This window comes from Narcine bancroftii, chromosome 9 (assembly GCF_036971445.1).
Source record: "Narcine bancroftii isolate sNarBan1 chromosome 9, sNarBan1.hap1, whole genome shotgun sequence".
NCBI classification, from domain to species: domain Eukaryota; kingdom Metazoa; phylum Chordata; class Chondrichthyes; order Torpediniformes; family Narcinidae; genus Narcine; species Narcine bancroftii.
The window spans coordinates 94,292,804-94,307,285 of NC_091477.1; the positions used below are offsets into that span (position 1 = coordinate 94,292,804).

Here is a 14,482-nt window from a genome sequence, read left to right on the forward strand (position 1 = left end):
TGAAAAAAATGGGAATTATGATACACAACTTCAAGCTGAACACCAAAGGTATTTCAAATTTGCTCTATCACATAGGAGAAAAATTAACTTTTATTGAATTTAGTATCTTTTATCACATAATGATGGTGACACATTATGCAAGTTCAACTGACCTAAAAATATTTTTCTGCTGATTTTTGGTTGTAGTAAAGCATCCGATGCCTCTCATGTCAGTATCCAACAATAGTCAGTTAGCATTGATGGATTCCAGTTGCACTCATACCATTGGTCACAATGTCCTGGTGAAACCTTTCACCTTGTTCATCACTGACTGCACCATGACCCAACAGGGAAGAAGTCCAAGTGTGAATGTAGAAAATGAATTTTCAATGACATATTGCACTTCATGGTTTTGAATGCTTGAAGTACACCAAAATATGACAGGAAATCACAAAAATGTATAAAAATATTAAAAACAAGTATGAAATATTAAATCTTTCAGGTGATTTTCATGATCAGCAGCCCAAAAGCCATAAAATACACCCATAAGTGTTCAAGAAGCAAAATCTTCAGTGCATCACTCCAGATTTTTACAATCCAAAGATCATCCGGAAGGGCTGAACGTGCATCCACCATCAGAAAAGTAGTTTTCAGCCACATGAAAGCAAGGGATGGCTAAGACCAGACAACATCCCAACTGTGCTATTGAAGAATTATATTCCAGAATTCCATCTCTAGCCCAAGTGTAATTACAACACTAGCACTACCTGATATGGAAAGTTTCCAACAAAATCCACACAATCCAATCTGCCCATTACTGTCCTTTTCACTCTCAACATCAGCATAGTTAATTTTCAAAAGTGGCAGATGCCAATCCTTGGCCTCTGTCCATCATCTTCCATTGCTGCCTAGTTAGCCAGTCCCACATGGGGCCCCTAACTCATCCTTCCCTCCCAATGCTCTTTACGCTGTTTGTATTAACTTTTCTCATCTTAATGAAGTTTCAGCTCAAAATCTTGACAATTTTACTTCCACTGATGCTGCTTTGACCTGCTGAATTCCACCAGCAGATTGTGTTCAGCTAATAATCCCTCTTTGCTTTCATAAAAATAATTCAATCGGACAAAATTAATTATATTTAGCTTCTGATGATAAAAAAAATAAATACAAGGAATAAAAAGCAAGAGTATGGCAGAAATAAAGAGCACTCACTTTCCTCCCCAGTAGAGTTTTGTTGTTATCACCAGGCTTGATCGTCTGAAAGAGAAAACATGGATCACCATCATCAATCCCAAAATCGAGTTGATGTTCTTTTGCCTACTTACATTTATTGACATTAGGTTTGCTGTGATATTTCTCTGCCATTGACATTGAATCAGATTCAACTGGTATCCATCACATTTGTAGTCAGTCCAAATTATACTTTCCCAAATTTTAACTCATATTGTCCTATATCGACAATTATGAGAGTAGAACCTAGGGGTGCAACAATATCCCACCTATCTGACTTCAACTGGATATTTATGTCCTTTGCAAACTTTGAAGGCAGGCCAAACATATTCTGTTTAAATAAAAAAATTAAAATGTCCTTGCTGGAAATATGAAAGGCTTATAGAAAATGCTGAGAAAACTTAGCAATCAGTCTAATGAAAATGTTAACTGTTTCTCTTTTCACAGATGCTGTCTGACCTTCTGAGCATTTGATTCAATCGCCTCACAACTTCTTGAGCCATACATTTCTGAAGTGCAAAATTCTAATCTGACCCGAGAAGCTGAGGTGAAGAGACTCCTCAATCTAAGTTAATGCCCAAAGCTAGCCTGAAACAATTTATGAACATGAAATTATACAAATTGTCCCGTGGTGGTTATATTAAAATGTTTGAACATTTCAGGGACACTTATAGTGGGCTCCACAACATTTCATCTGACAAGAGCCTGAACCCAGGTATTTAGGAAAATCCATGTGTCAATGAAAATGTAGCTCAATTGTAGCAGTGAGTAATTGTAATCAGTTGTAATCACCTGGGTTCGATCCTGCCCAGGTTGCCTTGCACATCCTCATGGTTTGCTGTCAAGTATAAATTTGTGACTAGCTGCTCCATTTAGTAAACAAGTGGCAAAATAATCCAAGGGCGTTTGATAGAAATTTGAGAGCGAATGCATAGCAAAGCAACTGGGGAATAAGGAAAGGTAAATAGAACTGATGGGATTGTTCCCCTGGAAGCTGGCTTGTATTCATTTGGCCTGATGTCCTCCCTTGTACAGCTCAGTCAATACTTCTCTAGTTTGTTCATTTGCTATTCTAGTTCTTTTTATTTAATTGTTATCTTTCTATTTAAGTTGAAAATACAGATTTAAAAAATTCTGAAAACCTTGTGTAGAATCTATATTCTGTGTTATTTCCTGGAAGCCCTGGCAAATGAAAGGTTCTTGTGAAGAAGGCTATGAGCAGGAATCCAACCTCTCCACAGGGCCATGTACTGGAATATTGAGTGATGTGCCACCTACTCAGGCCATCTGCTTACTGTGAAAATGTTCTTTGGCAACATTTGCACTTTTACACCTTATCAATGATGAATGAACCTCCATTGCCAATGCCTCATTAAAAACTAATTGCAATGAGTAATTAGGTTACAAAAACTATTAAATCAAGTAACAAAACTCAAACCATAACATGTGGAGGGCACTGTTAGCATAGCAGTTAGGGCAACACTGTCACAGCACCAGCAACTAAGTTGTCTGTAAGGAGTTTGTACATTCTCCATGAGTCTGTGTGGCTTTCCTCCTGGTGCTCCAGTTTCCTCCCACCCTTCAAAAGTGAGGTTGTAGGTCATTTGGGTGTAATTGGGCATCATGGGTTTTTGGGCTGGAAGGGGCTATTATTGTGCTGTACAGTATGTCTAAATTAAATTAATTTAAACTGTGGATGATGAGGTTGATTTCAGCTCCCAGGGGGAAAGGAGTCAATTACTTCCCATCCATCTATAGGAGGATGGATGCCTCAACATTTTTATTGGCTGTTGTGATTCACCTGTCTCAAGCAGACTCTTCATTTGAATGGTAAGGAGTTTTTAAAAAAATTTAGACGTAAAGTATAACACACCCACAAGCCCATACCGCCCAATTACACCCGATTTACCTTCAACTTCCGGTATGTTTCAAATGGTGGAAGGAAACCGGAACCCCTGGGAAAAACCCACGCAAACACGGGAAGAACGTACAAACTTCTTACAGACAGTGCAGGATTCAAACCCTGGTCCTTATCACTGGTGCTGTTACAGCATTGTACTAACCACTAATGTTAACTGAGCTGCCCCAAATAGTTATTAACAATTGTCAGAAAGAAAAAAAAAAATCAGACAAAGTTCACTTCTTATCACTTGGGCATGTCTGGACACTGGGATTATGGCAGCATTTTAAGACAGGGAAGGGGAGATACCACTGTGAGAAACAGGGGAAGGGAGCTAACTTTCGAGAAGTCTCACAATGCTTTTTCCATTAAGAAAAGTAACAAATTCAACTTCAAAAACATCTTCTGTTTCCCATTTTTGAAGCTCTCACCCAGCTTTGACTGTTTCCAATTCAGACTATAGTCTACACAGATGCATTGTTAATAGAAATACAGTAAAACCCCTGGTATCTGGCACCAATTTGGATTGGTAGATGCAGGATCAGTAAATTTTCTGGTTGCTTGAGATTGCGTGTTGCATGGGTTGGTGAACTGACAACTTGGAGTACCAATATTAAACTTTTGTATTTTTTTACCTATTTATTTTCTGCAATTTTTTTCCTAGTCACTGAGGCTGCTTGAATTCCAGATAACAGGGATTTTACTGCACCAGCAAGAATCAGCAGATTTCTTGGGTTCATCTATTAACTTTAAACATTACTTACTTGGTTTCTGGAAATCAAACCAATTGGTAAGGCTTTTTTTTTTAATTTACAATTTATTTCCAGGTTTAAATGCATATTACACTTTTTAGTGTTTCTCTTTTTATTTGGATTAATCAATTTAACCTTAACTTTAAAGAAAATGCTCAAATTTCAGAGAAAGGAAAAGCAAATGGTGCCCAGCTTTTTCCTCTCAACACGTCAAATCATCTACTACAAAAAATGATGGAAGTATGCTGTGATACCCCTTTAAGAGTTTGGTCACTGAGTATCCCTGAAATGCACTGGACAGCATTCATTTCATTACAATAGGAAGGAATAAATTCATCAAATAAAGCTATGATACCACACTTCCCTTCAGTCGAACAGGAAATGTATTTATTGATTTGAAAATAGAAGCACATTTTAGTGTTTCTAAAGAAAATTAGGGGAAGGATATTGGAGGAAAAGCCGAGTTGGAGAGATGACAGGAGAGAAGACTGTAGTTACAGAGAAAATTTTGAAGTGGCATTGAAGAAGACATGGTCAGAGAGAGGAGATGGCTTTAGCAAAGACCAATGGTGATGAGGGTGTAGGGAGTGAAGATTCTAGAACAGGGATGAGAGTGCAACAGCAAGGAAGGAAGCAGAATGGAAGTTCAGAGAACACAACAAGGAGGGTGATGGGAGATAATGGACATATACAGGATTAGAGGGGTAAAACAAATATGCCAGTAGAGACATTGTTAAAATGACAGGACCTCAAGGGTGACTGCTCGTTTCTTTCAATGCTAACTGACAGTTGATGCTGTATGACAAACCCAGCTGTCACTTAGGGTAAATGGTAAATAGCCGCAGGAGTAAACAAGCGTGGAGAGAATTCAATTTATTCCTCAAATTCAAATATTGTTGGATTTCTGGTAACTTTGAAGTTTCAAGGACACTAGGTTTAATAGAGAAAATAAGGTTCGCTTCTCAGTTTGGAATGAAGGATGAGAGATGACAGTGAGTACCTTTATCCTGAGGTGATAATCGCAAATACTAGAGAACATCCGTTTAAGTGAGTGGAGGAAAGTTTAGGGGAGATATCTGAGGCAAGTTTTTTTAAAAAAAAAACAGAGTGGCAAGTACTTAGAATGCATTGCTGGGGGTGGTGGTGGAGGGTGGTAGAATAGAGATATTTAAAATATTCTTAGATAAGTACATAGATGTAGAAACAATAGGACCTATGGGTGTGAGGTAAGGAGGGATGAATAGTTGTATAGTAGGTGCAATGGTTTTAAAACTTTTTCATTCCACTCACATACCATCTTAAGTACTGTAATCCTGTGCCATAGATGCTTTGTGATTAGTAAGGGATTACCTAAGGTGGTATGTAAGTGGAAAAAAAACCCACTGTATTAATTGTACTTAATTGACTTATTATGTGCACGATTTCATAGCTCTAAAGGAAATGGGCCAATGACAATTTTTCTCAAGCAAAATATTTCATTAACAATTGGGTCGAGAGCAGTGGTTCTCAACCTTCCCCCCCCCTCCTCCCACTCACATACCATCTTAAGTAATCACTTACTAATCACAGAGCACCTATATCATAAGGATTACTTAAAGTGGTGTGTGAGTGGAAAGAAAAAGTTTTAAAACTATTGGCCTTTATAAAAATCACATCATAGCAAGCCAAAGGCTCTCTACTGTGCTGAAAAGTTCTATGTTCTAAAACGGAAGATTCAGTGTGCAAGATTCTGATAGAATACCAGTTCCTGGTGTTCCATTACTATTGAAATCCATATATTGAAAGCAAGTAATGGGACACTGATCCCAATTATAACACGAAGGCAAAAAAATGTATGGTAAGATGAAATATTTCCAAAGTTAACAGCAATATCTGATTTCACTAAATGAATTTGGTTCACAGTTTCAGTTAGAAAGCTGGCCGAACATTGGCTGGATTGGCATTTTCATCCTAACTCAGGCATTAGAGGAAAAAAAGATCCTGTCAGGGGCCAATGGGTGGAGATGGGTCACTGTGTGATATTTGTAGGAGTCAGGCAGATCACCTGATTCTCCTGTGCCACAGGCATCTACCTCACAGAGATGGTTATTCACAGCTCCCTTGTATCTGTTGTGCTTCCTAAGTCTAAAAACATTCTCTGCAGTCTAAATAATAAATATGGCTTTAAAATATTTTTCTGGGGTGAATCTGTTTGCATTTTATGAACAGACCCACTTTGAAGCATCTGTCTTCCTTTATCAACCAGACTGCATTAAAAGCAAATATGGACAGGTTGGAGGAGAGTTATCCAAAATTTTACTTTTAGTTCCCACCTGACATAGAGCATGGTAACAGGCCCTTTCAGCCCACAAGCTTGTGCCACTCAATTACACCCAATTAACCTACAACCCCCTGTACTTTTTGAATGGAGGGAAGAAACCGGAGACCCTGGGGAAAACCCACGCTGACACAGGGAGAACGTGCAAACTCCTTACAAACAGCATGGAATTTGAACCCCAGTCCCAATCGCTGCAACTGTAACAGCATTGCACTAACTGTGCCACCCATTTCTACCATACAAAGTTAAGAAGGGAACAGGATAAGAGAGATCCAGGGATGTTGTTTCCATTTGGTGGCAGAACTACAACAAGGGAGCATCGACAAATTTGGGGTGGTAGATTTAAGACAAGCAATATGAGAAGGAATTGCTTCTCTTAGAGAGTAGTGAATCTGTGGAATTCTTTGGCAAGGAAGCGCTGTGTCATTAAAAGTATTTAAGACTCTGTCAGATAGATCTTTGAATAGTAGGAAAATTAACGGTGATAGAGAATGGACAGACAAGTGGAGCTGAATCCACAGCCAGGTGAACCATGGTCTTATTGAATAGAAGAGCATGCTCGATGGGCCATTTGGCCTACCACTGCTCCTTTCCTGATGCTCTTTATTTCCAGCTTTACGTCCACCAACCATTTTCTACACAAAGGAGCAAACAGAAGAAAAAATTATGAAAGGAAGTTATGAAAGCTGTGAATGTGACCTCTTACTATTATCAATCAACATTTCTTGGTTTGTCACACAAAGGCAACTTTGTATATATATATATATATATATATATATATATAAAACTGAGAGGGTGGTGAGAAGTGCAGCCAGAGGAGATGGTAAGGCAGGTACTATTGCTAACTTTAAAGAAAATATGGAGGGATACAATGGATAGAACAGACAGGTGGGACTAGTGAGGGTGGAACATCTTGGTTGGTGTGGACAAATAGGGCCTAAAGGCCTGTTTCCATGCTGTACAACTCTATTCATTTCTGAACAGGTTCTGGCTTCAATTAATACCTGCCTTACCTTTTGGTGAAGGCAGAATGTATGGAGATTGAAATATGTTTGAGAAGGATTTATCTAGGCAGAATTAAAGACAGGAAAAATAAACAGGAAAATCCAAACCATGCAAATTCTCAAATCTAGCAATAAAATTATTACCTCCAGCCTTTTTTCTTGATGATGTTTCCAAGTACAATCTCTGCCCTAGAAAAATATTGAATTGATTAATGTCACAAGTTTTACCAGCTAACAATACTACAGACATGTGCGACAAATGTTAATGTGACTGCTATTTGATGCATTATACAATGTGATAAATATTTCATTTCATTTCATGGACCTTCAAAAGAAAATATGTACATATTGCATTAGAATGTGATCTTGTTGGGTAGACTTCAACCACTCATATCCCGACTGTGCATGTTACAATTTTGCAGTATCCAAAGTGCTGTAAATGAGCTATTTATGTAAAATCAATTTCAGAGAATTACCTCATTTAAAGCATTAGAAACCACAAAAGGCTAGTCTCTAAAGAAGAAAATGATCAGCTAATTTTATGTTTTTAAATGAAACTCTCATGAGTAAAAACATTCATACTGTAGACAGAATCAGAAATCTAATGAATTTGGAAAATATAATTCTTATCAATATTTTAAGAAGTTACCAGAGCTTGTAGAGAGTGGCATAGCTGTACAAAAGAAATAAAACTAAAAATAAATGAATAAGCAATGGGGTTGCTGAGAGAAGTCAGAGGGTGGTAGTGAAAGGTTTTTATTCTGGCTGGAGGTCTATCACCAGTGGTGTTCTATGAGGATCCGTGCTGGGACTCCTGATGTCAGATTTCAATTACTTGATGAAAACACAGATGGGTGAGTAAGTTTCCAGATGACACAAGGATTGGTGGGTTATGGGCAGTGTAGAGGGCTATCTAAGGATAGAGCAGGATATAGATCAGAGAAATGTAGATGTATAGAAATATCAGATGGAGTTTAAGATAGTCAAATGGATTGAACATTGGCTGAATGGGAGAGGCCAGAGAGTGGTAGTGGATAATTGTCTGTCAGGTTGGAGGCCGGTGACCAGTGGTGTGCCTCAAGGATCTGTATTGGGCCCATTGTTGTTCGTTATATACATTAATGATCTAGATGATGGGGTGGTGAATTGGATTAGTAAATATGCAGACGATACTAAGATAGGTGGAATAGTGGATAATGAAGAAGGTTTTCAAGGATTGCAGAGGGATTTGGGCTGCTTAGAAAAGTGGGCTGAAAAATGGCAGATGGAATTTAATGCTGATAAGTGTGAGGTGTTTCATTTTGGTAAGAAGAATCAGAATAGGACATATGTGGTAAATGGGAGAGCATTGAGGAATACAGAAGAGCAGAAAGATTTAGGAGTAACGGTACATCGTTCCCTGAAGGTAGAAACTCACGTGAATAGGGTGGTGAAGAAGGCTTTTAGTATGCTGGCCTTTATCAATCATTGCATGGAATATAGGAGTTGGGAGGTGATGTTGAGATTGTATAAGATGTTGGTGCAGCCTAATTTGGAGTTCTGTGTGCAGTTCTGGTCGCCTAATTATAGGAAGGATATATACAGAGTGGAGAGAGTGCAGAGAAGGTTTACCAGAATGTTGCCTGGGTTTAAGCATCTGGAGTATGGGGAGAGATTGGACAGATTGGGTCTTTATTCTTTGGAGCGTAGAAGGTTGAGAGGGGATTTGATAGAAGTATTTAAGATTATGAAAGGGATAGACAGAATGGATGTGGATAGACTATTTCCGTTAAGAGGAGGAAAGATTAAAACAAGAGGACATGAGTTAAGAATTAAGGGGCAGAGGTTTAGAGGTAACATGAGGGGGAACTTCTTTACTCAGAGAGTGGTAGCTGTGTGGAATCATCTTCCGGGAGAAATAGTGGCGGCGGAGTCAATTGTATTATTTAAGAAAAGGTTGGACAGATATATGGATGAGAAGAAGATGGAGGGTTATGGGCATTGTGCAGGGAGGTGGGACTAGAAAGGGGTGTTTGGTTCGGTGCGGACTAGAAGGGCCTAATGGCCTGTTTCCGTGCTGTAATTGTTATGTTTAAACCGAGCAAGTGCAAGATATTTCACTTTGGGAGGTCAAATACAAAGGGAAAGCATCGAGTTAATAGCAGGACCCTCAACAGCATTGATGAACAGACCAACTTGGCACTTCCAATCCTTAGCTCCTAGAAAGTGGCCGTGTGAAGGTTATCAGGTGATAAAGAAAGCATATGGAATGTTTGCATTCATACAAGAGTAAGGAACTCAGGTTGTAGTGATATAAAACTAAAATAGGTTGCATTTTGAATTCTTTTCACCGCATTACAGGTAGGATATGTAAGTTTTGCAAAGAGTTTACAGTAGATTTAACAAGGCACTGTCTGGATTAGAAGGTGTGAGCTTATAAGATTGGACAAACTTGGTTTTTGTTTTCTGGCTGAGGGAAGATCTGATAAAAGTTTGTAAAATAATGAGATAGAACAGTCAGAATCTATTTTCCAGAGTAAAAATGTTAAATATTGGAAGATGCCTATTTAAGGTTTGTGGGGGAGGGGGAGGTGGTGGGGTGTAATGTTTAAAGAAGATATGTGGGCCAATTTTTTTCAACCACACTGAGTGGTAGATGGTACAACTGGGAAGCAAGGGCAGTGGCAGAAGGTGTTTGCATGGTCACTAGTAAGGCCTTGATTATAGTTCCTGTTTAATTAGACTTGGTTGCCAGCAGGGGGCTGACACAGAGCAAGAGACAGTATGCAAGATCTGTAATGGAGGCTTGCAGGCTCAAGGCCTGCCTCATGGTGCTGCTTACAACAGCTTTAAAGTGAAGAACCTTTTCCTTTATCCATTTGTTGTCTAAGAAGTCACAGATATGAATACAAGATGAAACAGAAGGAGGCATGCTAGTAGTGTTTAAGAAACTTTAGATAGACACATGCTTATGCTGAAAATGGAGGGATATAAATCATGTGCAAGTTAAGGTAACTTAGCATCCTGTTTGGGGCAAACATTGTGGACCAAGGAGCCAGTTCCTATGGTGTACTATGTTCTCCAAGTTCTACTGCCTATTTAGTTTACTGGAAATTGCTATGATGTGTCTCAATGCAGAAAGTGGGCACAGGACAAATAAACTTGCTGGCTCTGCTATTTAGGTAATGTTTCAATTTTAATTTAGACATACAGCATGGTAACAGGCCATTTTAGCCCATGACTTCATGCCACCCAATTTATGCCCCATTAATCTACACCCCAGTACATTTTTGAACGGTGGGAGAATACAAGAGGCCCTAGAGAAAACACATACAGACATGGGGAGAATGTACAAACTCCTTACAGACAGCATGGGACTCGAACCCCAGTCCCAATCACTGGCACTGTAAAGCCATTGTATTAACTGCTATGCCAACCATGCATTATTATATTTTCCTATATCAGTACCATACTGGAAAACTTCTATAATTCACACTTTTTTGTTGTTCAGTATTCTCCAGAGAATAGCATTCCTGTTGCAAAATTTTAGTTCAGTCAATCAAGTTCTGTGCACTTATATTAAATAGAAATTTAGATGCAACTATGGCATAAAGGAGAAAAAGAATTTCTCTTATTCTTGTATTCAATGATTCATAGACTGCACAGTCACAGATACTTTTCATTTTAATGAAGACCACACTACCTGTTTGCAATCTAACCTTTTAACACCAATTATTTCTGTTCATAACACTTCAAGAGGAATGTCACTTTTGAGGATGAACTTTCAATGCACAATATTCAGTCACCAAATATAATCCTATTAGGTAGAAGAATCTTAATAAAAGCAATCTCAGGAAGTATGCACCTCAGGCAAGGTTGTCATTTATTACTCATTTCAGTCCCAGCAAAAAGGAATATTGAATAAATGAAAAGAGATTGAGTGTTGTGGAGGAACGACAGGACCTTGGAGTGCATGTCAACAGATCCTTCAAGGTAGCAAGTCAAATCAATAAAATGATCAAAAAGACTCCTGGGGATGTATTGCTTTATTTGGTACAGAATGCAGCAAGAGGGAGGTTGTGCGAGAAATGTAGAACAAGTCGAAGGTGAGGTACTGCAAACATTCTGGTGAATATACAGGAAGATGGATTTGACTGATTTTTAAAGTGTTTCAAGGACATTGCCTCGATTGGAAATGCTAGTTCCAAAGAAAGATCGAATACTCAGTTTCTTTTATGCTTTTGAAGCCAAGGGAAGATTTAATTGAGGAAATGCATGAAATTATGAAGAACCTAAACAGAATAAAATGGAAGGTTCCATTGCCTTTTGCTAAACTTGCAAAAATACAGGATATTTACATTTACAGTTTTTCATCCTCTGGGTGAAAAACTGATTCCCTGGTCTGTTCCATGTTCTCGGAGTTCCATTCTCTATTTAGTTCACTGGAAATTGATAATGATGTATCTCACTGCATAACCAGTGGAACTCCAAGAGGATGAAAGTAGTCTGCAAATCTCTGCCTCATCACATTTAAACAATACTTGAATATGTACTGGAAGTGCTGCGACTGTAGGGTTGTAGAGCCAATGCTAGGTGGTGGGATTAGGTTGAGCAGCTCATTTTTCCAGATGCATTGTCCGGCCTCTTCTGCATTATATATTTTCAATAATCCAGTGGTTGTAGGCCTTCTTCAGCTACTGTTACTAATATCATAAAAATACTCCCACAGCTCTATTGGGTAAAGAGACTGATAAACTAGGTATGGGACAAAAGCCATTAATTTCCAAGACCAGGTAAAATCAGTAAATATCATTCTTCAAAATGGCATTTTATGATACTCTGTAACTGTTATGATTGTATGCCACTGAAATTATAACACGAAGGCAAAAAAATGTATGGTAAGATGAAACATTTCCAAAGTTAACAGCAATATCTGATTTCACTAAATGAATTTGGTTCACAATTTTTAAGAAATACAAATTTTTAAAACTGTTGCAGAAGTCGTGGAGGGAAGTGGCAACAGAATCTGAATTTGATATTGTTAGCCCAGTATTCTGGATTAAGTTCAAGTTTATCATCATCTGACTGTACACATACAATTAAATGTCTCTCCAGACCACAGTGCATTAAAAAAAACACACAATACACTCTATATAACCATTACAGAAATAATCAAAATAAATATACATAACTATGTGGGATGCTGTTCATGGTTACTAGATACCGTTCATCGATCTCGCAGCCTGCGGGAAGCTGCCATTCTCATCTGGCAGTCCTCATTTTGTTGTTCCTGTACCTTCTTTTTGATGGTGGTGGGTTAAAGTGTTCTCTGGATGGTAAGTGTCCTCTGTAATTTCTTGATCCCTATTTAGATAACATTCCCAATAAACATTGTCTATAGAGGAAAGGGAGACACCAGTGATCCTCTCAGCTGTTTTAATGATCCTCTGAATGGATTTCTGGTCTGATGTTTTGCAGCTATCATACCCCACAATAATGCAGCCAAAAAAGATACTCTCCATTGTGTAAAAGGTTGTTCAGTAACATACCATTATTCTATGTGCACTCCCTGCACTACAGATTAAGTTCAAGTTTATCATCATCTGACTGTACACATCATCAGTCACTATCAGATGATTACCAGAATTGCTTTATATTATTTGTCCTAATGTACACAATATAATAAAAATATGGTCTTCGAGAGTCTAATGATCTAATCCTTCATGACATATTGCTACATCTGCATGACAGAACCTCACACAACCTAGCACGCCACATCACAACTCCTGCTGTTCACTCACACAACTGGCAATGTCCACAGAGAATGATTTTGGTCCACTTCACAGTGGAGATCCGATAAAAAAATCTCCCAGTGATCCGGATGAAGATAGCATTACCCCCAAAATTCCAATGATCTCATCTGAGTAAGCAAGGATAAAGCTCAGCAAGAAGCATTTGCTCAAAGGCTTGCATTGATGTTGTCAAGGCCTAAATGCAATTTTAATTCCGACTTCATGCTCTCACAAGGCCAAGCCTCAACAGAACAGGATCAGCACCAGAAAAGTCAAAAAGAAATTTGCATTGTATGACCAGGAGTACTCCAATGTGTGTTGATATTTAACAACTGTGACATTTGACTCAGTGACTCTACTTTCTCAGTTCAGAAGTAATTAGGAATGGATAATACATCAGCATTGCAAGGGATATCTACCTGATAGGCCTCTTCAGATTCCACAGCGCGGTTAGTTCAATGCTGTTACAGGGCAAGCGACCACTAAGGAATTTGTACATTCTCCCTGTGACCGTGTGGGTTTCCTCTGGGTGCTCTGGTTTTCTCCCACTGTTCAAAAAAGTGTACTGGGGGGTATGTCAATTGGGTGTATTTAGGTGGCAGAAAGGGCCTGTTATTCTGCTCTATGTCTAAATTGTTTTAAAAATTAAAATTTAATTGAACACCCCTATTGCCCATGTGAAAACAATAAAACCTGATCTTAGCACCTACTCCACACACAGTAATCTTTCCTTGCATTAGTCAGAGAGAATTAATCAGGGTGTAGTCAATTCTGCTGTGAGCAAATGGGAAATTTTCTGCAGGAGCTTTTAAATAGGCAAATATTACTCATTTATATTTCTGTAATTAAGTACATAAGAAATAGGAGCAAGGACAGGCCATTTGGCCCATCGTCTGCTCTGCTAGTCAGTGAGATTATAGCTGATCTGATGATAGGCTTATCTTCACTTACTTCCTTGTTCCCCATATCCTTTAATTCCCCCACTAGAGTAAAGAGCATAATCTTTAAATTGTGAAGGCTGAAAGGATGGTATGGCCTTTTACAATACCTCATTATTTTCTTTGTCCAAAGTATTCACTGAATGTACACTGAAATGTCCTTCCAAGAAAGACTAATGTATCAATGGTCTTCATAATTCCCTGGTATTCTTGTAAATTAACTTTGTCTTTCATGTGTTAATAGATACAAATCTTGAACTAAAACATTCAACCTAATAAATAACTCTTTACATTCTTCCTAACTAAAGAAAATTAACCTACATGTTCCTGCACTGTATTTCACCTGTCAACCTTATGTCCTCACACTCTCTGCTATACCACTTGCCAGACTCTAGGTCAGGGGTGTCAAACTCAAATTCACGGAGGGCCAAAATTAAAAACGGACTAAGTCGAGGGCCGAACTAAATATTTATTGAAAATTTTCAACAACATCTGCATGTTTTCTCTTCTTTCAACATAGGTAATGTTAAACTTTAGGATATAACTTTAGGAGGATAATGTTACAGGTCAGGAGTAGGTAGCTCAAGTTCA

At 38.4% G+C, this 14,482-nt stretch overlaps 1 protein-coding gene across 1 annotated transcript in view; it reads right to left on the bottom strand.

Moving 5' to 3' along the window:
- kcnab1a (potassium voltage-gated channel subfamily A regulatory beta subunit 1a) overlaps window positions 1–14,482 on the bottom strand; it is a 149,462-nt gene that overhangs the window by 26,574 nt on the left and 108,406 nt on the right. The window contains exons 5-6 of the mRNA XM_069896888.1: window positions 7,327–7,371; window positions 1,192–1,236 (exon numbers count right to left, since the gene is read on the bottom strand). Of these exons, the coding sequence (XP_069752989.1) occupies window positions 1,192–1,236; window positions 7,327–7,371 (90 nt within the window). The remainder of the gene's footprint in view (window positions 1–1,191; window positions 1,237–7,326; window positions 7,372–14,482) is intronic.